The sequence below is a fragment of the Syngnathus acus genome, chromosome 10, assembly GCF_901709675.1.
Source record: "Syngnathus acus chromosome 10, fSynAcu1.2, whole genome shotgun sequence".
Classification (NCBI taxonomy): domain Eukaryota; kingdom Metazoa; phylum Chordata; class Actinopteri; order Syngnathiformes; family Syngnathidae; genus Syngnathus; species Syngnathus acus.
In genome coordinates, this window is record NC_051095.1 from 6299225 (window position 1) to 6318459 (window position 19235).

A 19235-nucleotide genomic window follows, 5' to 3' on the forward strand; every position below is an offset into this window, starting at 1 on the left:
CATGTTTTGTGGAGCGAGAACACGGTGAGTTGATGCTGGTGGGCATGAAGTTTATCTGAACTTTGAAAAAGAATTGCGCTTCAGCTACAGCTTCAAATGCGCAGTAGGTAAACACGTGCAAACATTTTGCTGACAGCGGCTCCGAGCCGAACCATCTGCTGCTCATTTGGAGCAAGCCAAACAGTTTGTCCGGCAAATTAGAGGAGAGACAGTGAAGAGCAAAGAAGACATCTACAGACTGGACCCAGCCCGGCGCATGTGCACACACGTCACCAGCCAACAAACATACACATTTGACCACACCCATTGCCGCCCCACCCCAATATGCTTGGACCCCCATGTGTCCGTCCAAATATTTGACCTAAGGGTATTTTCATCATTTTCCATGTTTATCAGAATCTTTTGAAGAATTTTAGAGGTGTGATCAAAAGTAAAGGTCAACTACAGTATGGACACACCCGCACGACTGATAACCTATTTAGGCTTCCGGAAGGCCCCGTGCCACATTTGAGCTGCGGGAGGGATACGAAAGCAATGAGCCGGAAGAGGAGAACTTTCCACAAGTCCCGCTCTGCTTTTCTTTCAAACGAGTTCTCCACAGTAGTGAGCGTTTGAAGGAACAACAGCGACGTTGCGATCGCTTTGTCAGCTTGAGCTTGGCACGCCAGCGCGTCGGAACGTTTGTTTTGGCCACGTCACTGGCCAAAAAAATAAAATAACAGTCTATCCATCCATCTAGCCGGAGAAAATAAAGGACATTTAAGTCCAAAGTCCACACCCCGGTGCCGCCCCGACATGGCACCGGTTCATCGGAGCCACATTCCCCACGTTGGGCCCAAGATCGCATTCCCAGCAGAGTGTGCCCGGGCTTGTAAAACAATCCGAGTGCTCTTTTTCTCATGGAATCAAATGGCGATTCGCAAAGACATTTTCCACCTCTTGTTGCCGTTTGCTCCGATAGGCACGCCTGTCAAACTCATTTTTGTCACGGGCCAGAGTTGTTCTGCTTTCCCTCAGATAGTTGCTAAGGAAAAGAAAAAAAGTCTTAAGAGCCCTGTTTATAAAGAGCCAGGTTTTAGTGATTAAAAAAAAAAAAAGGCCATGATAAGATAACAATCGAATTTTTTTCCCCACCATTAATGTGACCTGTAAAGAATAAATGTTAAATGCAGTCAGCACAGACCTGATTCAAATGATCAGCTTACCAGATTCTGATCATTTGAATAGGGAGGGTAACATCTAAAACATGCTCGTTTGAACACACACACACACACACACACACACACACACACACACACGCACACACGCACACACACACGCACGCACACACGCACGCACACACGCGCGCACACACGCGCGCACACACGCGCGCACACACGCGCGCACACACGCGCGCACACACACACACACACACACACACACACACACACACACACACACACACACACACACACCAGCTGGCAGGCGCACCAAATTGCTTCACGCCCTTCCTCCATTCTTTTGAAACTTGTGTTGACCTTTTGAAATCATGGCCGCAAAGTTCAAGCACACACTCATTGTGTGATTTCAAGTGTTTTCTTTTCCTTCTCTGTGGAAGACTTTTATATCGCCAACATGCGCACGACATATGAAGATGACGAGAGGTTGTTGTCGCGTGTCGCTAGTCTGTGCCGTGAATTGTGACATCCCTCCCAGAGGGTGCTGCAAGATGCGACACAAACACAGAAGAACCTTTGAATTTCAAAGCCATTTGAAATGGTGGCGGGTGTGACTCCCATTCAAAAAGTTTGAACGGGTAAAATCCCCAGTTTCAAGAGGGTGTGAACACTTGTGCAACTCCCTTACTATTACTACGACTACTATCGGAATCCAATTAAAAATGAAAACGTACATTTTGGGACATTTATGAATCCCAATTGCGTGAGACTATTTAGAGGCCCCACAAAATGACGCAAAGGGCCAGACAGGGCCCCCGAGTTGCAAATTTGACACCACTCTCACGGGCCTTCAACTGAGATGTTTCCGCCCGTGGCCTCGCAATCATTAAAGAGGAATGTTATGCCTTTCTTTACGGTGTCGTAAAAACGTCGTGCACGGACATGAAGCCAATCAATGAGCGGCGCGAGGGCTTCGATGATGGATTAGAAGCAGGCCAGCACCATTTGTTTTCTTCTTTGGCATTTAGAAGAACATATGAAGGTTTGTTCTTTAGCCGCAAAGATGTGCAAAGCTCAGAAGCGGGACTTTATGTACTCTGATGATACCACAACGTGCATCTCATATTCGCACGACATGAGCTCAAAATGTCAACATGTGACATTTCGGGCATAAAACACAAGTGCTCAGTTACGCCTCTTTGTCAAAAAATAAAACTAAAAAATGCTAGATGAGGAGCGCTTGGAAGGAGAACAAAAGCCAATTCCAAACGTGCTTTTCAAGTTGTGCGGCAACATTATTTGTTGTCAAGCGGGCGTCGACTTGCCAATTTCTTTGATCATTTCTAATGAAAACGGGAAATGGCAGCATGCTGAGACCGCAACTTTATCAGCGGTCACAAGAAAAGCCAGTAGGCTGCTGTGGCCTTGAAAATCTGAACTTGTTAAGCTCATCTGTTGCCAAACATGAATAGGGCAAAATGCCGGTTAAGCAAAAAGGATCAAAAACGACCGCATACAAACTGCTTTGGGCGCTTTCCAAAAACGATGCCGTGCAAACATGCGGGCTAACTAAGCCACGCGCAGACTGCAAACATCTGTTGTGACCGAGCTAACTTGCGTGAGACTTGATCAGGTCATGACTTGACCCCACTCGAGCCGCTCAATTCGGAGGAACGTCGTCCCGCTTGAGTTTGAAGTGCAGCTAGCGGCACGAGCCACAAGCAGCACGACGCGCGGCTCTCGGCCGTCAAGCTCCCGCCGTTTGACGACCCGTTGAAGACGAAGCAAGCGTGGCGGTCGCCACACGAGGCGCTGATTTAAGAGGGCCGACGTCCACGGACATCCAAACAATGATTGACGTGTCGAAATGAGGTCGAGAATCTTGCTCGGCGTTCACAAAAAGCCGAGTGTGACTGTTGAACCTTCGCCACCCATCCTGCGCCCGCTCACCTCCGTGCAGGCACTATCTCTAAAAAAAAAAAAAAAAAAACCTCTTGAATCTGAAGCCGCCGTCTCACTTTCTCACACACGTCGTCATTTATCAACAACGGCCGGCGCTGCCAGGTTATTTTTATTAGCCGCTTTGCACTGTTTTCCTTCAAGCAAATCAGGAAATGACTTCTCAAACGCGTGCGTAGACACGCACGCGGATCCCCAAACATCCTGAGGAGACGAAGCGGGGCCAGGCAAGAACTGCGGGCTGAAAGCCACACAACAATACTTTGGTTGCGGCCCTACTGGCCCGACTACCGGCCATTGCAAAAGCGGTGGGAGTCGCGCTATCGTCATGCTATCGCAATCCCTGGCAGGGCACCTCAAACAATGCAATAAAGCCTCAAGCATTACTGAGGGCTTGATAAGGGCTTTGAAAAGGCTTCCCCCCTCCACACGAAGTCACAAAAGGCTTAGTCGCAGGAAGCCGGAGCCAAATGCGCCTGGGAATGCCCACGCACGCCCAAAAGTCTTGGAAACCTGAAATGCAGTCTGGTAGCAAACTGCCCCTCAAGTAAGTTGCTCGCCTGAAAGTACAGTGCTAAACAGGAAGCCAGAAGTCTAGCTTTCCTTCTACCTCAGTGGAGTGACGACTGTGTTCACGAAAGCACTCCATAACATTTTTTGCATATTTAACAAGACGAAAAAGACCTGCGAATAATCAAGACAAACGCTTGGAGTGGACATCTCGACATGTTTCGGCGGCAAAGGTCAGCGGCGTCATTTTGCTTTACGTGAGCGACTGAGGCTGTGGGAAAACACCTCAGGTGAAGCCAAGAGGGCACACGCAACACCGCACAGCCGCTCGGGTTGCATTCAACACACAAGCACGCGTTTGCAAATATGCACGCATGCGTCACGTGTGGGTGATGTGACACTTTGGGGTGTAGGGTGACTCCTTGAACTGGCGTTGGCGTAGCCAAATGCTTTGAGCGCCTTGTAAGACTTGACAGACAATGGCGGCGGCCATGGGAACCCAGGACTGGCTCACTTCATTGTGCAACAGCCCCCCCCCCCCCCCCTTCCAAGTGAAAGTGCAAGGTGACGGGATGGGGCCGGAGGGGAGGCGCAGAACGCGTGTGAGAGCAAGTCAGGTGGGTAACTCGAGCCCCATGTGAAGTGTCAGCCGGCGCGGGAATACAAGCCGGCCGTCGAGACGCCGCACACATTCCGCACACCCCCTCCCTGCCTCCCGCTGCAAATACCTTCTAGCGGAGACTGCTCAAATCAAGTGCACAAGTGGATGTTGTCTCTCGACAGCTATTTTGGCTCAGACATCTTGAGCAAAGTGCGCAGACCTTCCTTGTTAGGTTGAGGCCTCCAGATGTTTCAGTTTGTGTCCAACAGTATTATACAAATGATCACAACAAGACCATTGTCCCACTGCGGCCAGTAAATACGTATTTCAGCAAATTCGAGCCTCACGCTGTAGTTGAGGCATGTAGAGCGTTGGGGATTTTTGGACCTTTTTTGCAGAAGAATGGCCTGGTGGAATCCCAGGTGACGTCAAAGAGTGTTCCATTGGATGTGTCGTTTACAGTCCACAAAAGGGGCGCTCTCCCGCCAATTTCTCGTAGAATCGGGCTCGAGCCATCCGGGATCACAGCGTTTGGCTGAGTGCACAATTTGGGGATCAGGAGGACAGATCAGAGCACACTGATGGAATACTTGTGTTGCTCTTTGTGTAGTTCCACACGTGGGCGTTAGGTGGTACCATTGGGGCATCGCAACCAAGTGCAGATCTTGTCAGGGGAGACAACGCCCATTGTCACCTTCTGGGTTCCCTCCCCAAGTCCCTAAGAAACAAAAGCTTGTCTGCCCTTCATTCTCTAGCCTGTTGCCAACAACATGGCTAATTCTGTTAGCATAAAAGCATCACTTATGCCTGCCAAGGCATGAATGTCCCCAAAAATTACAATATTAAACTTCAGATTTAGTTTGTTTTGGCTTTGATTTGGATTAATTTTTTTCCAAAAAACTAAGAAAAAATCTGAAGAGGTAATTATGAATCAATGTATTTTCAAGCATCTTATTTACAATTTTGATATTTTCCAAATATTTATGAACAAAAAAAAGGTAGTGCCAAAAAATGTTTTAAGTTCATTTATTGAGATGGAGGATTCTATATAGTTCCCAGACTGCATGACACCAGCCAGAATCATCCTTTCTAGACCTTTGGCCTCAGCATGACCTTTACAACATAAACAAAAAAAAAATACCATGCAAATACATGTACTTATTCCAAAATTAAGTCAAGAATAGTTTTGCTTTTCCTTGTCCTATCAGCTAATGTATGGAAATATGTACGTTACCCGAAAAACAGTTGTGTTGCAGTAACACACACACATGCACATATTTTCTGCATTTCTGACTTGCATTGACATTTATTTACCACCGTTTGTTCTTTAATCCAGTTTATTTATCTCCGCTAACTCACATAGCGATTAACTTTAGTGTGCAATATGTACAGTACATACGAGTGGCAAAAGATCTTATAAAGAATTAGTCATTTTGAAATTACTAAAAGTTGAAGGACATTACTAAAAACATGGGGGAAGTTTGCGCTTACCTCGACAGTGAGTGACTGAGTATCTCTGTACCTTTTCCGCCATTTTGTAATCGCGCGGTACACTTGCTCTGATAACTGCCAATAACGAGACCACTTACTTCCTACGTCGTTGGCTTATTCTAACACAGAGTACTCTGTATGCTCTTATCCAAGGCACTGCTGACACCTGCTGGCCATTACGCCTCATTACAATCATTCACAAGGTTGATATTTTGTGAACCGCGTTCGACATCAAATGAAGTCAGAGAAATAATTTAGTAGGGTGAACTGTTGAACATATTCGACATGATTCCTGTTCTTTATTTGTTCACTCGACTCGGTCTTTCTCACACTGAAGGCATTGGCAGCTTGGGCGGAGGAGAATAAGGAGGAGGAGGAGGGAGGGGCAATCCGTCAGGCCCGACTCGGAGCACTCTGTTTGGCCTCGTCCGACGGGCACAGGGCAGGCACAGAGATTCGCAAACATTATCTGCTCTGACGTCCTGCATTCTTCTATCGGCTCACAAATCCTCTGCGGGCTGGATGAGGAGGAGGAGGAAGCTGCGCACTCCTTTGCACGGAAGGATGACAACAACAACAAAAAATGGAGCAGATGTGAAATATTCCAGAGGCCCTGCCTGCTTCCACGTGACATTTCCTTTTTGTTCAGGTGCCAGACTTACAAACGGAGCACGTTGTTGTCACTTTTGTGTGAGGTAAAAAAAGAAAGAAAGAAAAAAGAGGAGTACTGGATCCAAGCGTTCACTTGAGATGGGAGTCGGGGTCTCTGTTGGCTACCTGCATCATGTATTTGATGGTATCCTTTTTGGTGATAATGCCCAGAAGCTTCCTAAGCCACACAAACAGGAGACAAAGGACAAGCTGAATGAGGCCAGACCACACAACACAGGAGGTCATGGAACAGCAAGTCAAGTGTGACGGGCAACTTGTAACAACACGAACCACGCCGACTCAAAGCGCTAAACTGCTTCAGGGAGAGTTATGATGGCAATTAGCGCTTCAACTTCCGCACCTCGCGTGGATCAGATCCTTTCTATGACTGACACCAGAAAATAAACAAGAGAAATGAAATATACACAACTCGCATCCTGGTTTATCAAATGACTCTGGGAAAAATTATTTTACATTCATAGTACCAACCCACCAACACCTTAGTACCAACCCGCCTCAATTGTGGAGGATTATAGTCGGGGGGAGGGTTACATTCCATAACTGTAAATGGAATTTGCAACATAGAAATACTCACACGCAAATACGCGAAAAGAATCATGTTTGTCGTTGCCGAGTATGGTCGAGAGCCAAAACAGAGCAAAAGTACACAAGTCCTTTTGAATGTTGCATTCTTATTTCACAACACGCAAGCCTGATGGCACTGAACTCTCGGGTTGGCCAAGTACGTGGGAATTAGAGATGCACCGATCCGATATCTGGATCGGATATCGGCCCCGATATCAACAAAATTGATGGATCGGGTATCGGAAAATGCAGCCGATCTGTGAGTCGATCCTTTCCTTAATCTATTGGGACGCGGGCTACGTCATACGTCAGCAGCACGTGTGCCGCGGGACGCGGGCTACGTCATACGTCAGCAGCACGTGTGCCGCGGGACGCGGGCTACGTCATACGTCAGCAGCACGTGTGCCGCATGCCACGAGAGTTTTCTAAACAAACGCAAACATGGAGCGAACGAAAGAGTCAGCTGTGTGGAGGTACTTTAAACTGAACACGCCAACTAGCTCGACGGCAGTTTGTAATGTCTGCAAAGCTAATGTTGCCAGGGGTGGTGGTAGTACTGCCAGTTATAGTACTAGTACTAAGCGGAGCTTGTTTTCAGGGAGCACTTCTCATTGCTGCTTAAATGAGCATTTAGAGCATCAACAGGTCATGAGTGATGTGGAACGGCACCTAATGTTTACATGATTACTATTTATTTTAATATTTGGTTACTGTGTGCTTGATCACCCTTTCTATATTTGCCCAGTGCAGTTTCAGCTGCAACATTTGTATTTTTTTTTTTAAGAAGTTTGTATCCTAATTTACTGGAAATTAAATGCTAATACACTTTATTGCTGCTGTTGCACAATTTTTATTGCAAATAAATAGTTCATTGCATTAATCTGCTTTATCTTGTTACATTTTGTTTTAGGAATGAACTGTGTAGTCATGCCTGATGCCATTGCCTTTAGTCTTTTCTGTTCCACATGTAGAGGTATGTAGCTTGTTAAGTCAACCATAATATCGGATCGGTATCGGGTATCGACCGATACGCAAAGCCACGGCATCGGTATCGGTATCGAAACTGAAAAAGTCGGATCGGTGCATCTCTAGTGGGAATGTGAGTAGTCAGGTTTTACCATATTGCGGGGTGCTCTTACCTGTTGCGGGTGACCAAGCATTGTCGCAAGCCCAGTTTGCGGAAGATGTCAACAGTGATGCTCATGGGCGTGCGGTCAGAGATGGTGAATGGGCTAAGGTCCAAGATGTCCCGGAGGAGGATATAAGGGGGGGCTTCGGGAGGCTGGGTGGGGACGTGCTGTCTAAAAAGCACCTGGGATGCGCTGACCACACCCTTCTGCCACTGACGAGCATTATCTGGATGGAAGCGAGAGAGCATTTCTAGCCAAAGTGGACACCTGGACATGCGCGCACACATACCTATGGCTATGAGGAGATCGCTTCGGAGCACGAATCCCACCAACCTCTTGGACTGCCGGGAGACGACCACCGGAAAGCCGCTGAAACATGTGGTCGTCACTAGCGCCTACCCACCGACAAAGTCATTCAAGGTCAACGCAATATCATAATTAAGTACACTCAATATAAAATAAAATGACACTTTATATTCCAGCTGAGCAGGTGTCAGGTACTTTAAGACTAGCTTCAAGTCTGTCTGCGTGAGTGCATACCTCCACCTGGCCCAGCGTCATGCCGTCCTGCGTGAGCACGACCAGGTCGGGGTCCGACTTTGCGGGCCTCATCACGTCCTTGGCCAAGCTGCTGTGCTCAAAGTCCACTTTGGGCTCCAGGAACGGGTAACCTCTGAGGCGGATGAGCGCCTGATGAGAACACGGGCAAACTCGGACTTGCAGCTTGAACGTCACGCACGCACGCACGCACGGCGCCTCACCTCGTCGATTCCCACCCGTCCAAATATGTCGGCTACGCATTTGCTGGTCAAGGCGGCAGCCATGAGCGGGATGACGTGCTCCCGTTTTCCCGTCAGCTCAAACATGATCACCACCAGGGACACTGTCACACGTGTGACGCCACCTGCGAATACGAAGGTGCGCCTTAGATGGGACCTTTGACCTTGCGAGACAATTACAGAAGTGAAGGAGACAAAATATTGAGGCTTCCACAGCAACTCCACCTTGTGTGCAGAAAAAAAACAAATGTTGCGAAAGAGCAAAAGCAAGGAAAAACACTTTATGTACATACAGTATTAAAGAATGAAAAACAGCAACGAGCATAAAAAAACAAAAAGATCTACCAGACTGCGGAACAGCAAAAAACAAACCGGGATGTTCATGTCTGAAAATCAGTAAGCTGTTGAGCAACATATGCAAAGCAACAGAATCTCACATCTCAAAATCTCACATATTGCTGAAAACTTATCTACAAATTGAAATTTGAAAACCTATTTTTTCCTACATTTAAAATTCATTTGTGAAGTGCGATATCTTGTGATATGTAAACAGTGACCATTTGTATTATTAAATGACTGAAAATAAAAAGAGTTATCGCTTGTAATTTTTTGTTACATTTTTTATTTTTAACACTCCCAAACAGCCTGCATTCTCTCTGCTAATTTTTCTACTTTTTCTTGTAAGCTCTTCATGCGGGCTGTCTTGTGAGAGCGGGTGACCTGACAAAAGTTCATCTCGCATTCAAAGCCAAGGCATGTCAGCACACGAGACAAACGGCGCCCTCTAGTGGCTGAAACGTGTATGCCATCTGACTTGGAGTTTTGAAACACTGACCGAGGTTGAAGTGTCAACAAGTGTCAGGGCCCATAAATGGACTTGCTAAATGGACCTGACTTACTCATCCTTTTTCCAGTCCTTACAACCGATAAGATCAGGCAGGTTGTCTTACCGAGGCAGGCGGTGGCGCCCACTACAGCGTAGAGGGCTGGGGCAATGCATTCGGAGCGAGGCGAGCACCAGCCTCGGAAGAGCAACCAGTCGTGATGGTGGTAGGCCAGCTGCTTCATGGCCACGCCCAGCAGCCGTCCCGCAATGGCCCCCACCGCCATGCTTGGAATGAACACGCCCGAAGGAACCTACAGCGCACACACAAACGTTACCATGAATTCACATTTTGCTGGAGAAAGAAAAAATGCATGTGGGTGCACGCATGTGTGCGCAGAAGACCTTGATGCCAAACGTGCCGATGGTGGTGATCATTTTGAAGAGCAAGGCCAGAGCCAACTGCCACGAAGCCGTGCGTAGACCTTCTTCGGCCGGCCAGTGTGCCACATCTTTGCTTGTGCCGGTTTGGGACGTGTTGGTGGGCTGATGGGCGTACGCAAGCGCTGAATCAGCCAGCCGCAGCAAAGGCAGGCACAGAGCACGCCAACCTGTTGGAGTCCGCAGAGCTGCGAGGAATTGAACAGCGAGCAATCATCGAAGAGTTTGGAAATGAGCTCCTCTCCGCTCATCCTGGTGTAGACGTTTGGGAACGCCAACAAGGCGGTCAGCGCCGTCACCAACAGGACCTCCATCACCGGGTAACGGCCCAGACGGGTCGAATTATCTGCGGGGGACGGACACGGGCACGTGCTTAGCAACTCTCTCGCACGTACGCCAGCACGTGGGAGCGCTCACGTGTGCGGCACCACACAAGGTTGGCTTTGATGAAGAGCGCCCCCCACAGGCCTCCAAATACGCCCAAGAGGATGAAGGGCGCCAGCTCTACGGGGTGCCAGCCAGCGTGGAAGTTCACATTGAACGGACCGTGATGGCCGCTGACGGATGGGTTGATGGAGTGCAGCGTGAAGACAGCCACCAGGGCGGCGAAAAACGAACGGCACAAAGTTTTCAGGGAGAAGTAGTAAGTCACCTGCAACAAGCAACCGACATATTTAGCACGGGGGCACACCTCGCTTGTTCAGAAGGCGCCGGTGAGGCTCACGTCCTCCAAGCTGAACAGGGCGCCACCGATCGGCGCTTCGAATGCCACCGACAAGCCCACGGCCACGGCTGCAGACAGCGCCTGCGAAAAAAACGGTTAGTTCGCAAACAATGACCATGAAATAGTTGCCGTGAAACAAAAGAAGTTGAATAAATTGATGGATGATTTGGCCGAGGCCCAATTTATGGCTAGCGCTATGTCGAAGTATCATTTTTGACACCTCTCTCCGCTTGGCCTCGTTCAGGCGGAATTTGGTGAAGTAGTGACAAAGGATGTTGGCGCAGCAGCAGGCCACGTGGATCAGCGGCCCTTCCTTGCCCAGGCTGAGCCCAGATGACACAGCCAACACCAGCGCCATCGTCTTTATGATTAGCGTCGCCTTGCCCAAATAGCCTCGGACACGGAAACCGCTCAGGATGGTTTTAATCTGGAAGACCAAAGTCACATGAAAGCAGGCAGGAAAAAAACAGCCACAGGTGAGCGTTTCGACAAAAGTGAGACCAAGAGTCGACTCACCTCAGGGATTCCGGAGCCCCTTGCGTACGGAGCAAAAGCCCGGACTAGCACCACGGCCAGGAAGGCAAACAGAAGAGCCCAGAACATGTACATCAGGTAGTCCACAGTGTAGGCAAATGCACCCTGACACACACATGCCCAAACACACAAGATTTTTGGCTTGAATTACAAAGATCTGAAACTGCAGGCTCGTCTGTCTGTGCCCCCCTCCCTCGTTCTAGTTGTGTCGGCACATTTATGACAGAGGGTAAGCATTGTTTGTCTCATTTGCAGAGATGCTCCATTACCTGGGATGTCCCAGTGATGAGCAGAGACCAGCTCTGCCACTTTGGACAGCGCTCACGCTCCAGAAAGGTGTTCTGGCGAGAGGTGGCACAGCAGTGTCCATGGTTGGACCAGAAGCTCGTCAAACACACGCCGTCCTTCATGTCCGACAGCCAGCGGGTCATAAAGTCGATGCCAGCCGCCACTGCGCCTGCCAAGGCCAAAACAAACAAAAAAAGCATTTTGGTCTACACTGACGTGAATGTGATGTGAACGTGATGGAGGTAACGACCACGCGTACGAACCTGACATAAGGCCTACCAGAAGCATGAGCAGCCATCCCGAGAAGGCGTAGCTGATGCTGAGCAACAAAGCTGACAGCGACTCCTTCCTTTTGTTGCTAATCTAAACAAACACACAAACAAAACAAGAGCCACAAAGTCAGCCACCATGTCAACAAAGCACATAAAAGACCAACAAAAAAGGGCAGATGGTACTTTTTGATGCCTGTCGCGACCCTTGCTCTTCTCCCGGATCCAGTCGATGGTGTTGAAGTCCTCGAAGCTACCCAACCCCAGCAGCGGGTCCTCCTTGGGGTCTGCCGGCTTCCCCACACCACCGCCGTTCATGGATCCACCGGCGCCGCCACCGTGCTCTTCTGTGGAAACTCCTGCTGGAGCCATGGAGGGCGATAATAATGATCATTGTGCTTACGTTCTTTGCCTTAAGTTAACTTTGCTATGGAAGGCTGATTGTCCTCACCAGTCAGACGATTCAGTAGAACTGTGTCACAACAAGTTAAGTTTTCAAGTTGATGGAAAAATTGAGCCTTGGTGGCTGAGTACTGACGTGTTCAGGTTTCAGTATAATCCTTCATATCTATGTCAACTGTCATCAAATTGCATGTGGACATCTCTACTTATGTCCACTTTCAGATATTCGAAGTGGGCATGAGTAGATACGTGAAAATACATTTTGGTGACGACTGATGACGGTTTTTGAACATGAAAGGACGTTACACTTTTTGACATTGAACGTTCTCGTCTGACTCTCATGTGCCAACAACAACAACAACAAAAGATGTGGGTTCCCTTCAACTGTCGAAGTGATCGTTTTTAATGTTTGCCTCTTCCACTAACAGCACAAAACCAAAATAGCGTCTACCTCCTTGTTGTCCCTAAAGAAGTGGCCGATCCACCTGCTCGCTACTTGAGGTTTCCACGAAAAGAGTGAAAAAAAAACGATGAAAATGTTTTCATGGTGTTGTTTGACTTGCTTGTGGTTGTAAAAGGTCACCGACTTGAAGTCGTTTTGCTGTTTTCCCCAGAGTACCACCGTGAACCATTAAGCTACGTACGAGACGTATATCGCGCTACAATAACCTCAAGTATTGACGTGGATGTATTTGTTTGAAAAATACTACTCACGTCATTCTGCGAAATGATCGTTTGCCTGGAGTCAGCTTTGGAAGAAGATCGTCTGCTTGCATCGCGAAATAAGAATCAGGTCTTCTTTTTCTTCTTTGTTTTGTTTTACGGCGGGGCAACAGCTTCGAGATGCATTACCGCCACCTACTGTGTTGGAGTGTAAGGTGGATGTCAATGAAGCAAGCGCGCGGCGCCATCTTCTGGGCCAACGGGGCGATGCATTGCGGGCCATTTCACTCGTCGCACAACAAACAGATTGAGATGAATGGATGTAACGTTTTTGCATGCACTTTTCTATCAAATGGATGGACTTTTTTTTCTTTTTTGCAGACAGGTGGGGTTTTTGGATCAAACTTTCTTGCGTGCACTTTTCAAAAAAATTGACTTTTCTTTTTTTGCCAAAAGACAGGTGGGATTTTTGTATCAAACGTTCTTGCATGCACTTTTCTGCCAAAAGACCGGTGGGATTTTTGTATCAAACGTTCTTGCGTGCACTTTTCAAAAAAATGACTTTTTAAAGACAGGTGGGGTTTTTCTATTAAACCTTCTTGCATGCACTTTTCCAAAAAAATTACTTTTTAAAGACAGGTGGGATTTTTGTATCAAACTTTCTTGCATGCCCTTTTCCAAAAAGTTTAGACTTTTCCGCGAGTCTGCGTGGTGTATACGCTGCGCACCACGACCACGGCCAGGGGGCTCCAGGTAAAATCTTGCCTAGGGCACCAAATTGCTCAGGCCTGCCACTGGTCATCGGCACCTCCTCCACTTAGGTCGAGTGCAGCAGCCTTGGTCAACATTCTCATCAAATACATTTTGACAGCAGAAACTATCAATATGTGTTTTTCAAACGAATAGAGGATCCTCCCCTTCTGGTAATGCTTTTCCTCTTGACGGGTCACCTCCCAGGTGAGCTTGGCGGTGATGAGAACGGAGCCAGCTCCTCTGGAAGAAGATCATTCTGGTATACTTTGACTTCCTTCTGAGCAAACGCACAAAAGGCAGACAGCAACGCGAGTGGAATGCCAAATGCAGCAGATTTTATTGAGTGCACAAAAAGAAAAGTGTTGTGGACGTCACATGCCTTTAGAATAGGAATAATACACAAAGCATTTCAACAAATAAAAACAGCAGTCATGTGAAGAAACACTGCAGAGGACATCCATCGTTAGCTTGGCTGTGTTTGGAATCGCATGCTCACGTGCTAATGCGCTAAGTTTGACCTTCCATGTGTGCGGACAAACTACGGCAGCGACTTTTTGCGGGGACAAATTCAATTGTCAATTCAATTATCATCTCGATTTGTCTAACATAATCTTGCCTTAATTGCATTTGTCCTCTTTAAACTCATTTGAATCCTTTTCCGGGGATTGTCATACGCGGCGATTTCAAGCACAGCCCGAAACACTTTGTGTTGCAAATTCAGACTTAAATGTTCGCCGATACAAAGAACAACAAAGAAAGCGAGTAGAGCAACAAGGAAGGGTGTGTCGAATAGAACAACTAAAGGGTACCCGAGGAGGAAAAAGGAGGAAATGGTGCCTGGCTGTCTGGAAATAGAAACGAGGTTACATTCCAATAATAATGGACTAATTAGGCTCTTGTTAGCAGTTAGCGAAGCGTCGCAAGGTGGCACCGTGTGCTTGTAATCTAGGCCGTCTTTTGTCCTGGTTTGTCCCTGTCGATGTCCTGAAGGCGACGAGCTAACGGACGGACGTTCAAGCTGGCGGGCGCCAAAGTAACACAATGCCGGCGTGAGGAGTTCAAGTTACCAAAGTTAAGAGGCTGACGTCTGTGCTAGTGACACCTCGGATCTAATGACCGGGGAAAGATTCAAATACATTGGGCTGAACTTTCCATGTCCGTCCCGTCTGAGACACAAGGGACAACTGCCACCTCTGACAACTTGGTCGTCGTGAAACCGGACGCCGACCGAGTGTGCTTATCTTTTGTCGTCTGTGTTTGCTTTTGTGCGTTCTGAGCCGCGGCCATCTCCGGGATGTGCTCCTGAGTTGCATTTTTTTTTTTTTTTTTTGTACCCGGGTGCCTCCGCTCAATCTCATGCAAAAAAAAAAAAAACTCTGCTACTTTGCAAACAATAGCAAAAAACCCTCAACAGTTAAATAATAGCCCCACCCACCCTAAAATTTCTGTACATCCATTTTGTTGTTTTTTGTTAGTTTTTCTTTTGACATTTTTAGTCTCCCATTGTGGCAGTCTATTTCTTTTTCTTCTGGAAACGCCTGAACTGGTTTTGGATGGCCAGCGCCGCCTTCTCCGTTTCCGGCGCCTCCAGGTCAATGTCAACCTCCTCCTCCTGCTCCTGAGGCTTCGCTGCCGAGGCCTTCTCTGCATGGGGAGCGACCAGAAAGAGGAGCTCACTTAAATTTGTCCAAATCAAACACAATCTTTTCTCAATTAGTCAAATTAGACAAATCCTGATGACAGTTGAAAAAAAAAATCAAACATATTTATCGACTACAAATAGTAACCCACGCTTTCACAGCCACAGCACAAAAGCCAAGATGTCGAAGATGTTCTGGCAGAAATGTGGTTGTGTTTACGCACCTTTGTTGTCGTCCGTAGCTGCCTGGCCACTGTTGGCCGACTTTGGAGACGTCAGCTAGAGGAAGAGGAAGGAGGGGGGAACATGTTAGCGCAAATGTTCATCGAATGGTGTGGTATCAGGAACTCTGGAATCGTGCCAGCGTGTGGCCGAGAGGAGATGGCATGATGCAAACGGAAGACAAGTGTGTTTTGATGATGTCTGAAGGATGCTATTTTTCACTCCCTGAATTCTAAGCAATCACTTGATACGTCTCAAACTAACACCGGAGATGACCGATCAGACTCTGAGGAGCTCATCCGTTGTCTTGTCTCATCCACCTGATCCCATTTCAGTAGTTAGTGTTTGGTTCGACATTACACCCACAGATGCTTTACAAACAGTGGCGGTGCTAGGGGAGAGTGTGTGATGGGCACTGCCCCCCCCCCCCAATATACATGTGCCAAGCCATATAATTGACATTTGGGTATTTTCTGATTTTTATGGGAATTTCTTATGATTTTTCTTTGGGGGGGGGGGGATGTAAAAACAATTTGTTGAACAACCAAAGTCAGGATCAGTCAGGCTGTCGGTGGCACTGAGCCTGGGAGACAAAGACAGATTGCAGCATTTAACGAGAAGCCCCCGGGGGCGGACGGCTGACGGCGAGAGAATGACACATATGGAGCATGAGGAGAAGAAATGCGGAAAGATTGGAACAAACGCGGCGTATTGAAGGAGAAGTGGGCCAGCGTGAATGGGAGCCAGATGGATGCACAAGCAACAAACACCCCCCAGCCCCCCCAGCGTGCTTGTCTTCTTGGAATGAGGCGCATGTGATATGCAGTGATGCTTCTTGTGATTCCTCCGCAGTGGGAATACAAACCAGGAATATAGCTCTTATGTAATCCTACAATACCTCCATTTTGTCCTCCTAATGTTACCTTGAGAGCTTTTTGCCTTGATTTGGTCGTACAAGTCCCGCCCCCAACCACTGCCTTTCGGTGGTTCCTCGCAAGAATGGCAATTCAATTCCCAAACGCCGATGATGGTGGCGCAGCGGTGTGCGGCATTGTGCTCTTAGGGCAATAGTAAAGATAGAACAAAGCTCTCGTGGGTAGAAATAGTAAGGGGCACTTAACCAGCATTCGACTCGTCGCTCTTTCTATTGAAGATGTCAAAGTAGGGCCATTAAAAATAGTGCCTTAATGGCTTTATGTAAGACACGTGGGTCTGAAATGGTCCTGAAGGGAAAAAGCGGCTGGAGAAGCTTATGTTCTGCTATGAATGTTTGATGGAAAACACACACACACACACACACACACACAAATATAGAGGAGAGAAAACAGCAGGAAGTCCCTCTAGTGTATTTTTAAACACGTCAAAGCATTCAATGGCTACATTGCTCACATTGAGGACCATCATGTAAGCTGCGACCATAAAGATAAATATTGTGCTAGAGGCTGGTAGGTCTGTGTGTGTGTGTGCGTGCGTGCGTGCATGTGTGTGCGTGCACGAGCATGTATGAGTCAAAGTAAGTGTGCGAAGTGTGAGAGCGCGAGGAGAGGAAAATCCAGCAAACAGCTGTCACACAGCGGAAGCGCTGCAAACAGGAATTCTACCATTACATAAGGGCTCTCCTGCATCCTCCCAAAAAGTGCCAAAAGTCTTTGCGGGGGTGAACATGCCACCCATGCCAACGGATCTCTCAAGCTGATGCCAACGAGAACACAGTCAGAATGTGAGTGTGTGTTTATTTGTGCTGAATAGAAGCCGGTAAGAAGAGTGAAAAGGAAGCGGCTTTTAGCCCGAGGAGACGAGCTGTCAAACCAAGTCGTGCAGGGCTTCTGATGTCAAGTATGCAGCATGCAGGAAAAAAACAACAGCTAAGCGAACAAACTTCCATTTGACCATGTCAGCAGAAGACATACTGACCAAAATCAGATATGACAAACAGACATGAACAAATTACCATTCATCCATTTTTCTTTTCTTATTTCTCTGCTAACCTGTCACACAGGTACAATGGCCATCAAAGCTAGTTTGAAAACTTGCTTGATGCTGCCGGATGGAGCAAGCTTGGGTGAGCTTTGCGCTGACCAGAAAATAAAACGAAATTTAAAAAAATAAATAAATACGCAGTTCAAGAAATGGATCTATGTTAGGACCAGTCCAGTGTATAGCCAGAGCTCATAGAAAATAAAACAAGACATTTTAATCTAAATCCAACACATACAAATCAGGCAGGGCGCCACCAGTTGCCAATACATTTACTGCTGTGTTGAATTTGTTTTGGTTTTCTGGTTAAAGCCCTCCTGCAAATATAAATAAATAAATAAATAAATAAATAACGTAAGGTTATCAATGAGCACTTGGTGACAACAAACACAATTCACACTGCCTTTTAAATGTTCTTCGAGATGGTGATTAAAAGTGCAAGTGTTGGTAAACTTTTGAAAATAAAACTGAAGTAAACGTTTTTGGCAAATGAGCTGGTTGAGTTTGAGCGCGTTTGCATTTTGTGCAGCAGGCCTCCGCAGTGCAACAACACTGCGACAAAAGCACAAGAAGAAGAAGAAAACTGGAGAGTTGACGCCGCACCTTGAGATCGAGGAAGACTCGGGAGAGGAAGAGCTTGTGGTGCATGATGAAGATGAAGCATTGGCTTATATACTTACCTCGCTCATGGTGCAAAACTGCAGCGCTTCTGGACGATGAAGAAGACGATGAGGAAGGCGAGTTGCTGCCGCCGCTAAAGTCAGCAAGAAGAGAAAGAACAACGAGAAGCGGGGAGGAAGAAGAAAGAAAAGAACGAGAAGAAAGGGAGAGAGCAGAAGACTGCGACTGCTGCTGCTACTCCCACTGCTGCTGCTGCTGCTGCTGCTGGAGCCGGCGGATGCTGCGAGAGCGAGTGAGGCTGCAGCTAACTGAGGAGGAGGGGGAGGGAAGGAGGAGGATGCTCGCTCGCTCTCCTCGCTTGCCCCCCACCCCTTCAACAGGAAGACTAATGGAGCGTCAGAAGGAGGTTGAGCCCAGAGCTGTCGATCAACTGCTGCGTGCTTTTGGTTGATTGTCCGTGCGCTGCTGCTGTTGCTGCTTCTTTGCCTCAAAAGCTCCAAAGTTCATCAGTGAGCTGACAGCCGAGCGCACTAGAGGGCGCCATTCCGTCACCAACAGATCAACATCGAAGCATCCAAATTTAGACTTTACACAGATATGCAGATTAAAAACTGTTTTATGCCAGGGGGGGGGGGGGGGGTGCGTGTAATTATTTTGGGGGAGGGTTACTTTTATTACCGACTCCGTGTTTTTGTTTTCATCTGCCTCATTTGTTTGTCAAATGAAAATGAATTTTCTCTTGCGTTTTCTCTTTTTGTTACTGCTGCAGACACCTGTTGAAACGCGTGGCCCATTCCAAGAAACGTCAGCGCATCCGCCATATCGGAAATGGCTCTTTTCAAAGTAAATCCAAATACGCGTGCGAATACCAAGAGTCAGTTTTTTCTCAAGCAAAGGACATGATGTCATTCAAGTACACATCTAATTTACAACTTTTTTTTTTTTTTTTTTTTAAGTATCCCCGAATGGCTGTTCTGCTGTACTACTTGAGTGTGGTGAAGAGAAACACGTTCAAG

General features: G+C 47.4%; 1 protein-coding gene across 4 annotated transcripts; it reads right to left on the reverse strand.

The window, feature by feature from the left end:
* Positions 1-5237: 5237 nt before the first annotated feature.
* On the reverse strand, positions 5238-13188 carry LOC119129403 (H(+)/Cl(-) exchange transporter 5-like). Of its 4 annotated transcripts, none has more exons than XM_037262646.1 (16): positions 13059-13187; positions 12129-12301; positions 11937-12036; positions 11655-11842; positions 11368-11490; positions 11072-11278; positions 10852-10932; positions 10545-10779; positions 10298-10473; positions 10092-10232; positions 9814-10000; positions 8846-8988; positions 8625-8774; positions 8374-8479; positions 8094-8310; positions 5238-6547 (listed from the first exon to the last, which is right to left on the reverse strand). In XM_037262646.1, the coding sequence occupies exons 2-16, from the start codon at positions 12258-12260 to the stop codon at positions 6460-6462; spliced, it is 2274 nt and encodes a 757-aa protein (XP_037118541.1). In that variant the 5' UTR covers positions 12261-12301; positions 13059-13187; the 3' UTR covers positions 5238-6459. The 4 variants fall into 4 exon arrangements, with proteins under 4 accessions (XP_037118541.1, XP_037118542.1, XP_037118543.1 ...); XM_037262647.1 differs by having other exon boundaries at positions 12129-12304; positions 13059-13163; XM_037262648.1 differs by lacking the exon at positions 13059-13187 and having other exon boundaries at positions 11953-12036; positions 12129-12268.
* Positions 13189-19235: the final 6047 nt, after the last annotated feature.